The sequence below is a fragment of the Solanum dulcamara genome, chromosome 11 (genome assembly GCF_947179165.1).
Source record: "Solanum dulcamara chromosome 11, daSolDulc1.2, whole genome shotgun sequence".
NCBI classification, from domain to species: domain Eukaryota; kingdom Viridiplantae; phylum Streptophyta; class Magnoliopsida; order Solanales; family Solanaceae; genus Solanum; species Solanum dulcamara.
In genome coordinates, this window is record NC_077247.1 from 36,867,689 (window position 1) to 36,888,773 (window position 21,085).

The window sequence follows — 21,085 nt, forward strand, 5'->3', positions numbered from 1 at the left end:
TTAATTTTTATTAAGATTAAATTGTTTTTTAAAATAATTTTTTAGTACCAAGTAAAACTATTTTTTCTTTGTTAAAATTATATATAACACATCAAATTTAAAAAATATATCTTTTTGTTAAATATTTTGGCAAGATTTTTTTACGGGTCAATGTGAGTAACATATCAATCTAATTTTTGATAGATTTAAATGAGTTGGATTGAAATGAAGAAAAGTTATTCTCTCTATCTCAATTTATATGACACACTATCTTTTTAAATAAATCTCAAAAAGTATGACAAATTTAATTAATTAACAAATATTTAATGACACGATCAATATTTTTTGATTGTGATTGTTGAGGTCCACTTATTTTGCGTCTGTATATTCTTCTATAGAACTTTGTAAAGTCTTAACATATTTCTTAAAAGTCAAATTACCCTAAACAGAAAAAATAATAAATAACAAATTATTATTTTCCTAAGGTTAATTTTGCCACTAGACTTCTTAGCTGCATGCAATTGTGATTGCAACTTACCAACTGAAAGTGGAGTCGATTTCATTTCACGCGAATAATCCGCGTGACAGGGAGGGCCATTATATCCGATCCCCCCTCTTGCGCATTAAACCGCGTGATCCTCCACTATAAATTCCACATATATAGCCAATTAACTATAACAACTAAAAATTAATCTACCGGAACATGGCTAAAGTTACGGCGAGGATGAGGGAAGTCGAGAAAGTATTCCGAAAATTCGACACCAACGGCGACGGAAAAATCTCTCTGTCGGAGCTCGGCGGAGTTTTGAATGCTCTCGGCACTAAAACGACGTCGGATGAGGCGAAACGAATGATGTTAGAGGTTGATACCGACGGTGATGGTTTCATCGATTTGCAAGAGTTCGCTGCATTTCACTGTCCCGTTGAAGATCCTAACAGTAAGGATCTCCGTGACGCTTTTGATTTGTATGATAAGGATAAGAACGGGAAGATTTCGGCAGCTGAGTTGCACTCTGTTATGAAAGGTATTGGAGAGAAGTGTTCGCTTAAGGATTGCCGGCGTATGATCAGTTCCGTTGATGATGACGGCGACGGAAGTGTTAATTTTGAGGAGTTTAAGAAGATGATGACCAGGGCTTGATTTCTGAGTCTGCTAATTAATTAATGGTAGGCGTTTAATTGAACTGATTCCCGTATGTAGATTAGTTGATAAATCTGTTTGTTTCGTTTGACTGATTTCTATAATAGTGCCATATGTGGTGAAAGTGTTAATAGGAATTCGATTGACCAAGTTGAATATAATCGAATATCAATCATCCTTGGTTCAAAAACGCCAAATTGCGTACTCTATTTTCTCTTCATTATTTAGTGATGCGCATTGCGTAGTTCTTGTTCTTCTGTTGCTGCTATTTTGTTTTTGTTTTTTTGATTTTTTTAAACATAATTATACAAATATTTCTATTATATTTATTAATTTTCTCTATAGTTTAAAATAATTATATATTATCTCACTAATTAATAATTTTATTAAATTTAAAATCAGATGCACCTAGAGTCTAGAGATATACATGTTTTTTTGGGAAGAGATGTGAGTGAGATAGAAGGGAGGCAAGAGAGTTATGTTAGATACATGTATCTCGGCTCTTAGATATATTCTGAAATACATACATATGAAAGACATAAATATTGAATAAGAAGAAAGTGAGGAGAGTGTTTATATATCCCAGATACATGCGAATCTGCTTGAATATAATATATCTGAAATAAATTATACCTATTTTTAACGTCATGTATCCAAAATATACATGTATTTGGGGGATCAAAATGTGGCATAAATAGTAATTGGCTTAAGTCATCCGCGGCCACTTAAAGTTGTCCGCATATTTCATTTGGACACCTCAACTAAGATTTGTACCTATTGAACACCTCTATCACTTCGAATTTGAACCACTTAAACACCTTTTACTTAGATGGCACATTGATGGTAATTCAAGTTGAAAAAGGTGTGTGAGAACATTTAATAAACTTTTTTTAAAATAAAAAAAAATCCATTCTTCTTTCTCATCTCTCTACCACAATTTCCTCCACCACAACCAATTTATCGCTGCTATTATTGTAACGATCCGAACCGTCGTTAATCATGATTGAAAAGAAATTCGCAAAAAAATGGCTTGACTGGATCTCACTACCCCGCTAAAGCGGGATGGTCCCGCCGGGGCGGCGCGGCCAGAGCGGGAAGCCGTGGGACAGAACTTAAGTCGCGAATTTTCTTATTTCTCCACTTCTCCCAAGTGGAGGTTAAAGGAGAGGGTTTCTGCAAAATCCTCAAAAAAAGCTGCTCTTGAATGAAGAAGAAGAGGGAAGGGAATCCTAACTTGTGGAAGACTTCAACCCATGGAATGCAATTTGGTCTTGCTTGTGGAACATTTGGAACCAATGATTTCAGCAGTGTTACCTCTTCGCGAATGCTTGACATCCAGGTAGGCTAGACTTTTCTTTTCTGAGTAGTAAATCTATACTTACTATTTAATATAGAAGGAAAAATTAATGAAAATTCATATACTAAGTTGTGGGTCATGGGTTATGGGCAGAGATTTAGTTGTGATAGGATCAAATTCGAATGTGACCGGGGTAGAAAGGTGCTGTAGTGAATTGAGAAGTTATTGATTATGATATTTTTGTGTGCAATTGGTTAATTTATATCGGCCATAGAATCTCGTACAGAAAAGTAAAACTAGTAGAGTTTGAGGTTAGACCTGTAAGGTTTGGCAGTGTGGACATTGATTGTTCCCGAAATTGTCTTAAATGTGTAACTAAGTTGCTTATGATATGCCTAAACTTGTACAGATAAGGGTAACAGGTTAGTCCTTAGATAAATGAGCACTTGCTGGACTATTTTGTGATGAACCTGTTCTTGGTGATATATATGCTGTGAATACTGAATGTAATTGTGAATGTGGTATGTTTGGATTGGGTATCACGTTCCGACACATATTAGATCAGGTGTCACGTTTTAATACATTTTTGGATCGAGTGTCACATTCTGACACACGTATGACTGAATTAGGTGTGGATGGTCCCATGAGGAGACCTGATGATATATGTATTTTCATGTAATAATAAGGTTAGTGGTAGATGAGCCATGTACTAAGAACTATAAATGAACTCTTGAGTTGAGGTGTGCTAGATATAGAGAATTATGATCATCAATACACTTATTGGTGGGTAAGAGGATAGGCCCTATTAGGGTTGGATGAGATCTATATGATATAATCGTATTCTATATTTATACACTTAGAAGTTGAGGTTTCTAGTCTCTAGAGAGTGTTACCATTGTAATTTCCATGAATAACTGAGGTAGGGATAGTGGCTATCTAGAATTCAAGTGATTGGAGAGTGTGGTTGTGAGATGGATATGCTTATTATTGTGAGACAATCAGACCAACTAGTGAGGGTTGGGCAAAATCATTGAATGGTTAAGATTGCTAGGCGGGGACTATTCGGGTGATGGAATAATAGTAAGGTAGGTCCCTAACCCACTGATTTTAAGTTGCGACTAGCATGGTAGTGAAACCGTGTTGTTTAGAATAGTGAATACCCTTACTTGTGTGTTGAATTGGTGTGGTATGTATTTTCTAATAAGTTCTATGAACTAGAAGTCAGAGATGAGTCATAACTGTATTATGTGCTTTGAACTGTGTAAAACCAAAGATTATTAAGGGATGAGTCCTAATGTGTTGAAAGATCTACCCATGTGGGGGAATGCGGCCCTATAAATGGTGAATGGACTTACCGTTTGTGCTAAGTGGTAAGGGAATTTAACCACTGGGGACTGTGGAGAAACTCTGATTTTGGGGCAGTTAGAATTTGATTTGAAATCATGTGAGAAAAAAATCTAGCGTTGTACACTGGTCTAGTGGCGATCACAAAAGATCCTTAGCATGTTTTGTAACAAAGCTAAAACAAGCTGTTGCTAAATTGTGTCTATTTGATTTAATAGATTGACCCATTGGCTCGAGTTAATAAGAATTTGATGTCACAAGTGATTTAAATGATGCCTGGTTATTTTGATGTCCTTGGATTTAAGGGGAGCGATAATCTCCTATGTATGGTGTTGGGTTCGACTCTGGGACAGTCCATGTCAAGATTCTCGTTGAAAAAGAAGTCAAATGGGTTAAGTTTAATCTTGGGAGTCTAAAGGGGAGTATAGGGCAGGAAAATGCCCAAGGGAATTCTCTGAGGTTACTATCTCGGCGAATCCCGCACCAGCAGAAATATCCCTCAAGAGCGGGAACTATTCCGCTAGGGCGGGATCTCGCGAGACAGAAACCTCTGAAAGGAGTCTCCTGTTTTTTCCCTGCTTTTGCAATGAACTCCAAAGCACTTTTGGCTATCTCTAATGTCAATACAGTGACCGAAAAGGATTAAACAACCTTAAAAATGATGGTATTAGTATGTACGGTGATGCAAGAAAATAAAAGTATCTAGTGCTTACAAAAATAAGAGAAATAGTAAAGAAAAGCGATAAATTATTTGTTCCTTGCCCAAAAAGGGCAACCCAATCAAATAACAAATCCTAACGAGGGCGAGGGGGAGTGTTGACATCTGAATCTAAGTCCTCTTGGGGTACTCTCCTACCCAGACCTCGTTCAGGAAGGTAACTCACGAAAATCGTCGAGCTTCATCCTGGGCAATTCCCTCTAGGGAGTGACACAAGAGAAGATGTTCTAGATGGTCTTCCACACCCTTATCATGAGGCGGTCCCTTTCTATACTCTTCCTCCTCTCCTACCACAGCTGACGATGAAGCATCTCCACCTCCATGGTAGTAGCTGGTGGCACCAGAGCAGGGGTCTGGGCAAAGTGGCCTCCTAGTCGCCACAAAATCGTGGCTAAATCTTTCTCCAAGCGAGGGTCAACTGGTGGGTGTGACTGAGTGGGAGAGGCAACATCTTTGTCCTCGTCATCGTTCTCTACTGCTGTTGCCCGGCTGCTTTCGACTTCGTCAGTTCCCCGCCTCTTCGATATTCGAAAAGAGGCTCTCCTGATAAGCAAGGGGTGAAAAGAAGGATCCATGGGGAGTACCTCATCGGAGCCCAGCAGTGGGACCTCGACCATCTTGCACATGGCAGTGATCAGGCCCGGCAGGAAGAATGTCTTCTTGTTGTTGGGGTAGAACATCTTCCACTCTGACACAATCTGTTCTCCCACATTCAGGCCTATCCCCTGAATAATACAAGCCACCATTAGAGCCCTCGGAAAGGTCATATCTGTACAGTTGTTGGAAGGGAGGATCCTCCTGGACACCAAGTATAGTCATCTCTTAGCATCATCAGACCAGTCGGTGCTAGTGATGCTTTCGGTGTTGGACCAGTAGACCCTGCTCTGGCGCTTTGGGACAACTAGAGTGTCCCGTAACCACTCTAGGTTTATCTCCCTTAGCTTGGCCTCATACTCATCATTTTAGCACAACATTAATATAAGCAGGACTCAGGGGGATGTCCACTCCTCTGATGTGAATGATGGGGTCAGGGTCATCCCAGCGGACCATAGGAAGGATAACATAAAACTTCCTCACCTAACCAGTATGTGCGGAGGTAGGGGATTAGATCAAGGGACCCCACCCGAACTTCTCCAGTCAAGCATAGAAAGTAGGTATCTTATTTTCCACTCCTAGCATATGGAAGCCCCTCCAGAAAGGAATTTTTTGTTTCTGAAGTCATGGTGCCTTTCCTGAGTGGTGGCATTGGGAAATCGGGCAAAGGGGAGATTGGCATCGTCGTGGTGAGCCATAGTGAAGTACCTGCAAGTTTCATAAGTTTCGGTTAGAACCAAATAAGGTAAATGTTATCATAGGGGAGAGAGTCTCTAAAACGAGGCCACTACCTGGCGAAAATTCCGCCAGAGCAGCAGGATTCCGCCAGAGCGGCCCTGCTAGAACAGGATGAAGGCTGCCAGTGTAGGCTTCATCCTGGATGAACACCAGGTGCGATCTATGACGCCTCTTCACCCCAACTTACAAATTTCCTCCAAAATTTTACAGATCAGTACTCCTAAGTGTCCTAGCATCACTATTTATAAAGGAATTTAGGTCAAAAACTCCAAATAACTAGAGTAATCAAGAATTGGGCCAACAAAAATCTTTCAATTTCCACCCCACATTCTAGTCCGATTTGGGTTTAAAATTGTTGTTAACCTAATGCCTAAGACATTAAGGAGACATTATGTACATAAGGGAAGGGTCCATGCTACGCTAATCTAGCAATGCAAGCAAAATATTTCTATGGGAGTTGAAAACTACGTTATTGGCCTTTGATTTTACGATTTCCTAGCATGATTAAGACGGAATGTAAATATTCGCATGATTAAAGTTAAGAACGAGTTCTTATCGTTACACAGGCGATCAGAGTGGAAGGTTTGAGAGAGTTGAAAGGGAATTCCAGCTTATGTAAGGCTTCAACCCGTGGAAAGCAATTTGTTCTTGCCCATGGAACATCTGGAACCAATGATTTCAGTAGTGTTATCTCTCCGCGAATGCTTGGCACCCAGGTAGGCTAGGCTTCTCTTTTCTGAGTAGTAAATCTATACTTACTATTTAATATAAAAGGAAAAATTAATGAAAATTATGACCCACGGGCCGGCCTCTAAGGCTCGCGGGTTGATCCCATGAGGTTGGCGGGCCAAATGAGGTTGTGCTAAAAAGTCTCGTTCTTAAATGAGTTGAAAAATTTAGCCAACTCCACTTATTTCAAGGGTTAGGTTGGGCCGGCCTCATGGGCCAAATCCATTTTGACAGCTCTAGGTAGGGGTTACATAATTTTTATTTTTTCACTTTAAAATATTTTTATCTTTCGCTCTTATTATAATAGATTTTTTAATAATTATTTGGACCTAAATGACACATGTCATAATATAATTCGTTATTGTGTCATATCACCTCAAGTGTATCTCACACACTTAATATATTTGATTGATTATAAAAAAAAATATCAAATAGATATTAATTTAAAGTGTCTGAGGTGTTCAGTACATGAAATATGAGGACAACTTTTGATGAATTAAGCCACAGTAATTCGAAAACACACGGAATGTTTCAGTTGGGTTTATATTGCAGATATTCAAGTGAGACTATTTTACTTTTCAAATTGAGTCATGTCAATTGCCGTCTCCCTTCTTTTACGGAGGGCGAATTTCTTGAATCGTAATTGAAGATTTATGTAAAAAATAATTATAGGTAAATCCTCTAGTTCCTCGAATTGTGGCCTTATCTATTAGTATTTGAGTAGAATAAATTTAGAAGCCAAGGACTATTAATTTTCTTTACTTGTTTCTGAAGTTGAACTTCGTTGAATTTCAATAATTTGAAAAATAACAAAATGTATTTTTTTATTTTAAATTACTTACAAAAAATTAAAAAAACAATTCTAAATTATATTCATAACAAAACACAACTTCAATTTTCAAATATTATTTTTAACTTTATAACAACAATTTTTTTTTTCAAATATAATAAATCAAACGAGACCAACCGTCCACTTAAAGTAAGCAACAACAACAATTTAAATCTTCTCCTTTTCGCAGGAGATGTAAAAAAGATTTCGAGTGCTAAATGAAAGTAGAATATCTTACCAGTCAATTAATTTATGTTTGACCACTAAGGAATAATAATTGCGTATGAGTACTTGTATTAAAAGGCAAATATATTAAATTACCATATTTAGGTTATTTGAGTAAAGATTAATACCTTCGCGTTAGAACATTTGCTTTATATTTCCTTTTTTACTCTTTTTGATATGCTTTACTTGAATTGGGAAACTATATAATTCAGAATTTTTCGAAGTTATGTGTACTCAATGATATGGATCACAAATGTAATAATTTATATATTTTATATATAATTTTTAATAATTAGCATCTTACACACGTGCAAAACACATACACTAAACTAGTACTATATTAAAAACATAAAAATCTTTAGAAATATTGTTTGAATTTTTTACCCTTCATTAAAAGATTATGTATTAGACAAAACTATCTTTTCACCATTTTTCTCAAAATATTATTTAATTTCCTTATACTAATGTAATTTAATTTTCCTCCCATATTTTAAGAATTAGAATTAGTTTAGGTGTAGAATTTATGTGATATTATTCAATAGGTTTTCCTTCCATATTAATATTTCACCAAATTTTAAATCAACGATCACAAGAAGCATAATATGGACTAATGAATATAATATGAAACTTTACGTACTTGGGTGCGGGCTTAGTTAAAGTAATTACACAAAGAAAAAAACAAACACAAATTCTAAGAAATAAGAAGAAAAAAACATGACGTAAGGAAAATTCTAAAACTTTTGTTGGCACAGTAATTTATTTTGGCAAATTTACTCATTTTTTTTTTCAAAGTTGAATATAAGAATAATGGATGTGACCTTCTAATTTACAGTTTTTCTTTTTTGCTGAAGTAGTTATATAGCATTTATACTCATCATCTTCAATTATTTTAAAAAAAATAGATACTCACTGTGATATATATTTTCTTTTTCTTTTCTCAAATTATACAATTTATTTGATAATCACGGGGGAATCAACGTGAATAGTTAGGGAAAGTAAATACTTTTTTTAAATTTTTTTTGATAATGAATAACTATTATTTTTCTCAAATAATGTTAATATATTTTCTTTTTTCAAAATTATACAGTTTATTTATTATTAAAAAGGAAACAACGTAAGTAGTTAAGAATGAATAATTTTTTGCAATTATATATATTCATTTTTTTAAGCAAAAGGGGATCAACGTAGGTATATTTAGGAATTGAAGACTTTTATTTACTTTTGAGAAGGAATAAATTTTTCATGGTAGGTTATTTTTCTACTAAACTTTTTTTGTTATAAAATTTAATTTAGGAGTCCTCAATTTTTTGTTCTTTTTCCAAATTAGTTTTTCGGGCAAAAGAAATTTGAACTTTTATAAATTGAAGACATTTTATTTTTTATATGAACAAATTGAATAACATCTATCAATAGTGGAGCCACGTTGTGGTTAGAGGGTTCATCCGAATCATTTTTGGCAGAAAATTATACTATTTATATATGGTTAACATAATTTTTTATGTATATATACTAGATGTCGAACCCCCTTGGATTAGTTCGTGTGTCAAGTTCTTCAGATTTTGAAATTCCTTAGTTAAAATTTTTGCTCCGCCACCGACATCTACAATATAGTTCTTAAAGAATTTTTTAAGGAGAAATTATATTCTCGAAATAGTTTTGTTTTTTTATATTAGTTTTTTTCTATATATAGGTCAATTGATCAAATCATATTGAATATCATGTTTCTTTTATTATAATTTTCTTTGTGACTTGATTTATGGTTGCCATCATTATTTTTTCTGCCTTTTTAAAAAAAATTCTTGCTTGGTAACTTTAAACATGATGTATGAATTATACATAATTGACAATACATTCTTCAATTTTTAATAATTTCTCATATTTTCCCTTTTAGTTAAAATGTTTTTTATAGAAATATTGAACGAAACAAATATTTTATTGTTGAATGAAGTAGCCAGAAAAATCAAAAAATTATCACTTCTTCTTTTTTTTTCATTTTCTTTATTTAAATAAAAAATTTGTAAACCTTTTAGACTTCAAGATTTTATCATATATCAATGATTTTTTTTGTTTTGAAATTATCCTGATTAAGTTACTATAGAATGAGAACCTCGATATCAAACAAATGTCTATTAAAATATCTTCTGAAACTTTCATGTTCATGGATTTAAGGTGTAAAGTTATGAGATTTCACATTGTCAATGAGTTAAAATTGAGCAAATTAATTGAATTAGTGTAACTAATTAATGTATTTTTGACATAGAACCACTACTGACTAATTATGACGTATCTATCTATCTATCTTTTGAAGGGGAGCCTTGGAGTAACTGGTAAAGTTGCTGCCATGTGACCAGGAGGTCACGGGTTCAAGCCTTGGAAACAGCCTCTGGCAAAAATGCAAGGTAAGGCTGCGTACAATAGACCCTTGTGGTCGGGTCCTTCCCCGGACCCTGCGCATAGCGGGAGCTTAAGTGCACCGGGCTGCCCTTTTTTATCTATCTATCTTTCATTTAAGATCTCAACATTTAAGACTTTAAAATCAATATTTTTACCTAATATAATTTTATTTAAATTATGGTAAATAAAATAAATAAACAATTTTTTAAAACAATATTAAAGAAAGAGGTTTAAGTCCTTTTAAATATACTTTTTAATAAATTTATTTTTTTGTATGTAATTTTATTGATAAATATGAGACTCACATACAAAACATGTACACTAATCTAGTATATAAAAATGTACGAGGAATAGTGGTCCTCGGACTACATACTTGACAAATAGCAATATTTTCAAACATAAATGTTAAGAAATAACTAAGTGTGCATATGGATGCAAGTTGAGTGTTAGTTAGCAGCAGTGTGTATGATGTGTAGTTGGTTACAAACTTGTTATGTAACTAACTAATGTCAGCTGTCATTTAGTTAGTTAGAAATGCACATGGTGCAATATGTGTAGTCTATAGAAAAGATGAATCTCATTCATTGTAATCAAACTTTCATTGAATAAAAAACCTCTTCCTCTTATCTCTGCATTAAGCTTTCTAAGCTTTCTCTGTATTCTCTTCCATGGAAGTTTAACTTCCATGGATTCAGTTACTAAAATCACAAATTAATATGGTATCAGAGTGGCGAGACTGAAGATTAGTTCACTAGCTGCGTACGAAGCTTTCGAGATTAGAATTAGTTCAGTTCACCGGTTGATTTGCTATCATGGTAGAAACAGAGTTAACAGTAGCAACCTTAGGGCATAATCATCTGCTTCATCTTCAAATTTCAGATACACCAGGTGCAGCTTTAATCACGATAAAACTTACAGGTCCTAAAAACTATGGGCTATGGAGTAGATCGCTACGACTTGCACTATTGACGAAGAACAAGCTTGGATTTGTTGACGCAACCTGTTTAAAAATTTCATATAAAGGAGAATTAGCAGCTCAATGGGAAATATGTAATGATGTGGTGCTTTCGTGGATCAGTAGCACAGTGGCTATAGAATTAGTTAACACAATCGTCTATGCATTGAATGCCAAACGAGTTTGGGATGATTTCAAGGAGAAATTTGATAAATCTAACCTTACTAGAGTGTATCAGCTTTGGTCAGATGTATCTACTCTAAGACAAGGTACTAATTCTGTTACAACTTATTACTCCAAATAAGAAATCTTTGGGATGAGTTAGATGTGTTAATATCAGCTCCATTGTGTATCTTAGTCAGCAGAGGTTATTGATGTTCTTAATGGGCTTAAACGAATCCTACAATCATGTTAGAAGTGATATATTACTTTAAAATATTGTGCCTACTGTGAATCAAACATATGCTATAGTAATTCAAGAGGAGAGTCAAAGGCTACTAGGTATTGTAGACATCCACAAAGAGCCACTCACCATGTTAGCAAATAGGAAGCAAAGCTTCAAAGGCAAGAAGTTGTTGGATGTTGCATGTGAGCACTGTGGTTATAAGAATCACTCGAGCAAATAATCAACCTGGTGGTTTCAAATCTTATGCCAACAATGAAGAACAAGGACATAGGCTCACACTCACTAAGGAGGAATATAATCATGTGCAGAACCTCAAGCATAATATAGGAGGAAATGTTAATGCATGAAGAAATGTTGGTGAATGCAGAGCAAACTTAGCAGGTAATGTATCACTAACTTAGCAGGTAATGTATCACTAACACCTAGCACTTGTGCACATGACTGGATCATTGATTCTGGTGCTACTCACCATATTACATCTTGTAAGGACTTGTTAGCTGAGTTGAGTTGCCTAGGTGGTCAAGGTTCGAGCACTGTTTAGTTACCAATAGGAAATAGGGCTCAAATAACAAGCATAGAAATTTCTATTATTTTGGAAGGTTATACAGTCAAGGATGTGTTACATGTACCTGATTTCAAGTTTAACTTGTTATCAATTGCTAAGTTGACTAAAAATCTATTGTGTAGTGTTAGCTTCTTTCCTAATTTCTGTGTCCTGCAGGCCCTTTATAGTGGCGAAGTGATTGAGATTGGTAGAGAATCTGAAGGTTTATACCTGTTGAAGGACTCAATAAAAGCAGTAGCATGTGCTGCAATAAAAGATGATAGCCTAACCACTCTATGGCATCTGAGGCTTGGTCATCCATCCTACATAGCTATGCAACATATACCATCTTTAAATTTCAATTTGTCTGAGTATCCATGCTATCATATATGTCCTTAGACAAAACAAAGTACACCAAGTTTTCCTGCTAGTTTACACAAGTCTAGTGTTATATTGCAGCTTATTCATGTAGATGTATGAGGTCCTTATAAAACTCCTACTTATGATAGATTTTTTTTACTATAGTAGATAATTACAGCAGGTATACTTGGGCATGTTTACTTCAATCTAAAACTGAGGTTCAATCTGTATTAAAGGATTACCTGTTAATGGTGAACGCTCAATTTGGGATTAAAGTGAAAGTGTTGAAATCTGTTAATGTTACTAAATTCATGAATTCCAAATGTAGAGATTTATTTTCTTCTCTTGGTATTGTTCATCAATCTTCTTATCCATACACACCTCAGCAAAATGGGATAGTTAAAAGAAAATATAGGCACATCTTAAACACTACTAGAGAATTGAGATTTCAACATCTATTCCCATTATTTACTGGGGTCATTATGTAAAAGGAACAGTGTATCTCATAAACAAGTTATCTACAACAGTCTTGCAAGGAAAATCTCCACATGAGTTACTCTATGGTAGTAAACCACAACTAGATCACCTGAGAGTGTTTGGTTGTCTATGTTTTACTTCTGTATTGCCTAAGTCTGATAGATTTGCTCCTAGAGCAAGGAAGGAAGTGTTTATGGAGTATGCTGAAACTCAGAAGGGATATAGAGTTTTTGATCTAGACTCTCACTCTTTTCATGTTAGTAGGGATGTCAAGTTCATAGAGCATGAATTTCTTTTCAAAACTGATTCAGCTTCTACCGCCTCAGATGATTTTTTTACTCTTGTTCCACAAGAATATGTTGATTATGACAATCACACAAGTCCTACTATAATTCATGTTGATCCTATTTTTGGTCTGCCAACTGAGGCATTTCACAATACTCCTGAGGAAGTAATAGTTCCAGCAGTTGTGGAAGCTTGTGACACACAGGTAACTGAGGATACACTACAAGTACATGATGCAGGTCATTCCAGATACAACAGCTGTAGAGAACACTATTACTCCAAATACACCTGCACCTATACCTATTGCTGAAGCATCTAAGTCTACTCCTGCAAGGCCTAGCATGTCCAACAGACCTCTTATTTGGCATAAGGATTACATGGTCTCTAATTCCACCAAGAAAGCTCATGCTACTTGTCTATATCCTATAGAGGATCATGTTGGTTATTCTCATCTGAGGGGTTCCTATAAGTCTTTTTTAACAACTCTATCACATGTTTCTAAACCTTCTAGTTTTCAAGAGGCATCTAAAAGTTAAGAATGGGTGACAACTATATATGATGAAATTACTGCTCTAGAACTCAATAAGACCTGGACAATAGTGGACCTTCTACCTGGAAAAAAGCCTATAGGCTCCAAGTGGGTATAGAAAGTCAAGCTTAAATCTAATGGTGAAATTGAAAGATACAAAGCAAGATTAGTTGCTAAGGGCTATAGTCAGCAAGAGGGTCTAGACTATTATGATACTTTTTCTCCTATAGCAAAAATGGTCACAGTTAGGACTGTTATCAGTGTTGCAGCTTTCCATAACTGGCGTCTTCATCAAATAGATGTCCATAATGCTTTCTTACAAGGTGATCTCACAGAGAAAGTCTACATGGACATGCCTCAGGGTTTTCAGAGGCAGGGGAAGTACAAGGTGTGTAAGCTGATCAAATCTCTTTATGGCTTAAAACAAGTCTTTAGATAATGGAATCTAAAGCTGACTGAGGTTTTGCTAGCTACTATTACTCACAAAGTCCATATGATCACTCTATTTTCACAAAGAAGGATGGTGAAGCTATAGTTGTGGTTCTTATTTATGTTGATGATCTACTTCTAACAGGCAATAGTGACAAATTGATACAAGAGTTAAAGAACTCTCTTCATAGTAAGTTCAAAATAAAGGATCTTGGTGACCTTAAATATTTCCTAGGCATTAAGATCTTAAGGTCCAAAACTGGTATACTACTCAACCAGAGGAAATATGTTCTTTAGTTAATTTCAGACACTGGTTTGAGGTGCAAAGCTAGTGAGTACACCTTTAGAAGCAAATACTAAGCTCACCATAGTAGAATATGATGAGCTAATTAGAGTTACTAATGATCCTGTGTTCAAAGATGTTACAAGCTACCAAGGGTTGATTGAAAGATTATTGTATCTAACCATAACTAGACTTGATATAAGCTTTGTTGTTCAAGTACTTTCACAGTTCATGCATCAATCCAAATTGTCACAATAGAAAGCAGCCTTAAGGCTAGTTAGATACATTAAAAATTCTCCTGGTCAAGGTATGTTGTTAAGCAGCAAAATGAGTCTAGAACTTGAAGTATTCTGTGACTCAGACTGGACAACATGTCCTAATACCAGAAGGTCTGTAATTGGATATTTGGTTAAATTGGGAGACTCCCTTATATCTTGGAAATCTAAGAAGTAGCATATAGTGAGCAGAAACTCTGCAGAGGCTGAGTACATGAGTATGATTGGTGTTGTTGCTGAAGTTATTTGGGTATTAAGAGTATTAAAGGAGTTGAATGTGATGGTCAAAACACCTATGAAGTTGCATTGTGACAGTAAGGCAGCAATTCAAATTTCTAATAATCTCATCTTTCATGAGAGGAATAAGCACATAGAAATTGACTGTCATTTTGTGAGGGGGAGAATTAAAAATAGATTGATAATACCTACTTATGTGAATACCAAACAATGGCTTCTCATCATATGTTATTAGCCAAGTTTAGAGTCTTCAATGTATACACAGGCTAAAGCTCGAGGGGGAGTATTAAGAAATAACTAAGTGTGCCTATGGATGCAAGTTGAGTGTTAGTAGCAGTGTGTATGAAATGTAGTTGGTTACAAAGTTGTTATGTAACTAACTAATGCCAGCTGTCATTTAATTAGTTAGAAGTGCATATAGTGCAATATGTGTAGTCTATAAAAGAGATGAATCTCATTCATTGTAATCAGACTTCCATTGAATAAAAATCCTCTCCCTCTCATCTCTACATTAAGCTTTCTCTGTATTCTCTTCCAAGGGAAGTTAAATTTCCATGGATTCAGTTACTAAAGGCACAAATTAGTAATAAAGGCACTACCAAACATCCTACTAAGAGGTTTTGATTTTTAGTCTGTCACCAGCTTTTGTATTTATTGTCATTTAAGATTGTGATGCAATTTCTTGCAAGTGGAATAATTAGGCCCTCGTCGCTTGTATTGCTTTTTGACACATAATCAAATCCTCCACGTCTACTCTTTGACAGAATGGAAACAGAACAATAATCTTAATATATTCATCATTTGCTGAAATAACTATTAGGAGCAACCAACAATTTTAATATATTCATCATTTGCTGAAATAACTATTGGGAGCAACCAACAAAAGTTCTACTGGAGTGATAAGTACTTCTTCATTTTTAATCAAGAGGTTTCGAGTTCGAGTTCTATTAGATATGGAGTCGTCTTTGTTACGGAGCATTTTACCCCAATGTGAAATTTTCCGGCGCGAATTCAAATTTAGTTGAACACCAATATCGGTACCAGACATCGAATGAGAACCAAAAAAAAAAACTATTGGGAGCAACTTAGCCATATTTGAGACTAACTTTTTGCTCAGAGTGAAGCTAGGCATACATTTTGGAATTACCGAAGGCTGTAGTCAGATCCACCTTTAATTAGAGATTTTAAATTTGATGGCTAAGAATGAAACAAGTCTTAATAAGGGGGCAGTTCTCTATTCAATAGGCACATAACGCGACTCTCCTCAAACCCTGAGTGAGAAGCTAAAAAAAGTACGAGTTTATTTAATTGAACGTCAATATTCATATAGATAAATACAAAATCTAGCTTTTCTTACAGGCCGGCCATTAAAAATTCAAAACGAACAGAGCAAGCATTAATCTACATAATGGCCACAACAGCTGAAATGGAAATACCTACAGATTCTTAGAACTATGAATGTCTGTCCATTGCAACTGGAGCTCTATTTCACCACACTCAACATTCCTCAACCTAAGAAACATATTCTGGACAACCTTGCCATTTTCATATATAATACAGCTTTTTTCAGAATAGCAATTCTGCCGGCTAGGCATTATTCTGGAAATTATAATTCCATTGGGGATGTTCTTAAAGAGCGTCGTCCTTACTGCATCTATAAATGGTACAATGTCAATTTCTGCGTCGCCCATATTATCATCACGAGAAAATGTATCCTTGTCATAAACTTGCTGCAGATGAAGCAATAGAAAGACAAAAGTATCAGTCTTGTTTTATCAACTGAAAACAAGTCCATATAAGCTACTGTATTAAATTTTAGAGGTCATCTTTAAATAGTGGTGTCAAATTTGGGATTGAATTTAAATGGGCAAAATGAGTTAATAGATGGATGGGTCAAGATTACTTTGATTGGGTCAAATTGAGTTATTTCCCCACGCTAGAAGAAGCCAGTTGAAATTACAATAATAATAACATATTCAGCAGTGAAATTTCATAAGTGGGGTTTGAAAAGTAGAGTATACGCTGGTTTTACCACTACCTCATGGAGGTAAAGAAATTATTTTTGAAAGACCCTCGGCGCAAGTGCAGCAATTTCAAGCGTAAAAAAAAAGAAAACAGTGAAGAGAACATAACAACTAAGTAGAAAAGAGTGCAAGTCTGCAAGAAAAGAATATGAACAACAACAAAATAGTACAATAGCTGAAACATAATTAGCAGCTAATGATAGCTATCAAAAACTAGAACTACAAGAATACGGCTTGTACAATGACAAACACCAACAAGATTGAACCCTCAAAAGCAAGGGAACACTTCACTACTAACAACTTTCTACCCTAATATGCGACCTCCACACGCTCCTATCTGAAGTCATATGCTCGATAATATGAAGATGACCCATGTCTTGCCTAATCACCTCTCCCTAATGTTTTTTCGACCTACCTCTACCTCTACTCTCCTCATGCCTACTACATCAAATCTCTCGCATCTCCTCACTAAAGCTTCCGCACACTCAGCTTCACATGTCCAAACCACTCAATCTTGCTTCCCTCATTTTGTCCACCACGGAGACCAATCCTACCTTATCCAGGATAACCTCATCCTTAACCTTATCGCTCCCAGTATGCCCACACATCCATCTCAGCATCCCCATTTCCACAACATGCATCTTATAAACATGAGAATTTTTAACGAGCCAACAATGTGCCACGTACAATAACGTTGTTCTAAACATCACTCTATAAAACTAACTTTATGTTTTGGTGGTACATTGTTATCACACAAGATTCCAGAAGCAAGTTGAAATCGAAAGGCATAATTTACCTTCAAAGACTAAATTGATACAGTATTAGGCATGATATTTTCTATAAAAGACTGTCTTTTAAACGTGTCTTGTTCTTTTAATTACCTCTTGGTAAAGCAAAGTATATTTTAATTAATTTCATAATCAAACAACTTGAAGGAAATTAAATTACCAGCTTGATTGGGAGAATAGGTTCAGCAATACATAGCGTTAAGTCTTCATTCCATTCCGGATTTACATTCCTCTTCACCACTCGGGTCTTCAATTTCTGCTTCAAATAATATTAAACACAAAATTAACAAAACAATTTTAGTAAAAAAACATTGCTCTAAGCAGTAAGCACCATTTGGAGGTCGGTCTATTTAGTCAAGATACTGAAAAACACTGTTGAAATTCAAGCCATGGGCGGCTCTATGGCTTGGCTAATGAGGCCAGTGCCTTAGGCCCCCAAAAATTTGGAGGCCCAATTTATTTTAAATTTTACTATTATTATTATTATTAAATTTATTATGTATCAATAATGTATATAAATAAAATTGTTACAATATAATTTTTATTATTTATTTGAAGTTATTTTGTATCAATAAGATCATAAATTATAATAATTTATTTCTCGCATTAGTTAGTATATTTTTGTCACCCTTCAATTTTATTTTTTTCTATAGGAATTAAGCTATATATATTGATAATATAATGAATTTTTTTTTCAATCTTATCTGAAATTGCATGAACACAAAAGCATTCATGCATCAGTCTCCTTTACGTTTAATTAAACATATTATATTAATTTTTTATAATTTATTTAACTATTTACTAATGAGTGTTACTTAATAGAATGAACTACAATTATCATTTAAACTGATCAGAAATTTGATTACTATCCATACTCAAAACTTCAGCTATTAAGTTGTGTACGCTTTTTTCTTTTTCTTATTTGTGATGATAGTCAAATCAAAATTTCAATTTGAGTTTCGATCCTCAACATCGCTAATCCATCACCTTATTCTTTGTGCTCTTCTTCCAAGTCTCTTTTCTTTTTTTGAAATTCCTTATTCTTTGTCTGAAAATCTATTGTTTAGAAATTTTATAAAAACTTAAAGGCTCTGATTTTGCCATAGGCCATAAAATTTGTTGAGCTGCCCCTAATTCAGCAAATATATATTTTTTCTACCTTAATATATTTATCGCCCGGGACGAAGCTAGGTAACGCAACTCCTTCGATGAAAAATTACATTATTTATATATATATATATATATATATATATATATATATATATAATTAAAATTATCTTTTATGCATATAGTAGATTAAGCTTCTCGATGTATTTACTTTTCATATTTTAAAACTTATTAACGAGTATTCTGGATTCATCCTCATATGTGTGTTAAATATTTGTATAAACTGAACATGGTCAACCATCACACAAACAAGAAAAAGAGAGATACGATAAACAAGCTTTGTTTTTCTCGTCTTGCTCTAAAGATAGGAAATCCTGAAAATTACAGAATTTTGATTTGATAATTAAAAATTACACACAGAAATTCTGAGCTTTGTGGAAAAGGTAGCGTCTGCAGTACGCAATTTTGAATACGGCCAAATAAGGGAATTTTGAGGACAGAGACAAATTTAAGAGAGGGAAAAAGGAAAAAAGAGAATGGAGGTGAAACTGAATGAGTGAAGAAGAGAAGGGTGAAATTACCTCTTTGCCCATGCTAACAACAACATAGGGATCACTGCTTCTTAAGTCTCTAATGGCCAAATTGATGCCTCTGATGATACGAATTCTCAAAAGACCCAACTGATTCTCCATTCAAGGCTTTAATACTTGTACTGATTGGTTTTGCAGAAGTGGCTACCTTTATAGTTAAAGCCTTGAAGGGTATAGGCAGGAGAGGGGTTTACGGAATTGCAAGTTAGAAAATTGAGTGTGCGCACGAGAAAGGAATGGCTAAGATGTCAAGAAACATCCAGAATGTTACTCCCTTCCCCCGTCCCATGGAACAAATTTTAGTACAGTGAGTACGAAGTTATCGGGGTATTTTATTCTGTGAGAGCTTTTGGCACAAATTTAAATTTGATCGAATTTTAATATGGATATTGAATATCAAATAAAAATTAAAAGAAAATTTTAAAACTCGTAATTTGAAATTAATAACAGATATTTGTCTAATTATAAATAATCTCATTAAAAAAAAGTAAATATTTTAAAATTACATAAGAGTAAAAAAACATTTTGATTTTTAAGTTTTATAACTTCTTAAACTATAAAAACAATGTTATAAAAGAAATTAACTTAGCATATCAATAAGAGAGATAGTAAGAGAAAGAGAGACAATTGAGAGAATTATGGTTTTTATGTATATATTTTTGCATCAAACATTGGCTATTTATAGCATGGCAAAGCAACTATAAGCACACCATCATTGACAAAAGAGAAAAATAAGGAGAAAAGAGGGAAAAGGTTTTGGAAGGAAATAGTGGGTAGAGAAAAAGGGACGAAAGCGACATCCATACTTTTATTGTTTTACCACACTCCCCCTTGGATGTCCATGTAAAAGAAAAATAATTTCTAGTTAAGGTACGAATATATATAGTTATTCTGAACACCCATAGATATTGTGCATCATTGAAACTTTACTAGGAAAAATCAGTGGAAAAAAGAGTACACACATCTAGTAATACGCCTTGAGTACTGCCTCATTACAAACCTTACCAAAAAAATTCAGTGGGACAAAATCTTGGTTAAGGGGAAAAAGAGTACAACGTGTATTTTACTCCCCCTGATGAAAATATCACTTAATATCTCGAAGACGACGCATTCCAATTTTGTATCTCATTTTTTCAAAGGTTGAAGTCGGCAATGCCTTGGTAAACTCACCAGCATTATCAAGACGAATTGTCTTTATTGCATAATCTGAAAATTATGCTCTTAACTTAATTATTTGAGCAAGTAATCTCGCAAATGTCATATTACGAGTTGATAATAAACATACATGTGACCATCTTATAGATACATCTATTAAAATCATATAATATTTAAATGGTCCACATGATGGGTGAATGAACCCACATATATCACCCTATATACATTCCAGAAATGTTAGGGATTCAATGCCTACTTTGATAACTGATGGTCTAATAATCAATTTGTCTTGCGAACATGCAGCACAAGAGAATTCTTTAAATTGAAGAATCTTTTGGTCTTCGAAGAGTGTCCATGTGAACTCTCAATTATTTTGTGCATCATATTAGAACCTTGATGACCCAACCGGTCATGCCAAATAATAAAATCATTTGAGTTAGTAAATCTTTGGTTTACTATGACATGTGTTTCAATCATGCTAATACTTGTGAAGTATAAGCCGGATAAAAGAGTGGTAACTTTTCCAGTATAAATTTTTTGCCTGACATCATTGTAGTAAATATAAAGATATTCATTCTTTTCATTATTTATAGTCTCAATATGATAACCATTTTGACTAATGTCTTTGAAACTTAATGAGTTTTTTTGAGACT

General features: G+C 34.5%; 2 protein-coding genes across 2 annotated transcripts; one reads left to right on the forward strand and one right to left on the reverse strand.

Moving 5' to 3' along the window:
* Nucleotides 1-593: 593 nt before the first annotated feature.
* LOC129873458 (probable calcium-binding protein CML23) lies at nucleotides 594-1,295 on the forward strand. Its single transcript, XM_055948558.1, has one exon. The coding sequence runs from the start codon at nucleotides 683-685 to the stop codon at nucleotides 1,118-1,120; it is 438 nt and encodes a 145-aa protein (XP_055804533.1). The 5' UTR covers nucleotides 594-682; the 3' UTR covers nucleotides 1,121-1,295.
* A 14,749-nt stretch (nucleotides 1,296-16,044) lies between these two features.
* LOC129875152 (protein C2-DOMAIN ABA-RELATED 1-like) lies at nucleotides 16,045-19,632 on the reverse strand. The gene is made up of 3 exons (XM_055950590.1): nucleotides 19,269-19,632; nucleotides 17,741-17,836; nucleotides 16,045-16,498 (listed from the first exon to the last, which is right to left on the reverse strand). Exons 1-3 carry the CDS (start codon nucleotides 19,377-19,379, stop codon nucleotides 16,205-16,207), a joined length of 501 nt encoding a protein of 166 aa, XP_055806565.1. The 5' UTR covers nucleotides 19,380-19,632; the 3' UTR covers nucleotides 16,045-16,204.
* Between the last annotated feature and the right edge of the window lie 1,453 nt (nucleotides 19,633-21,085).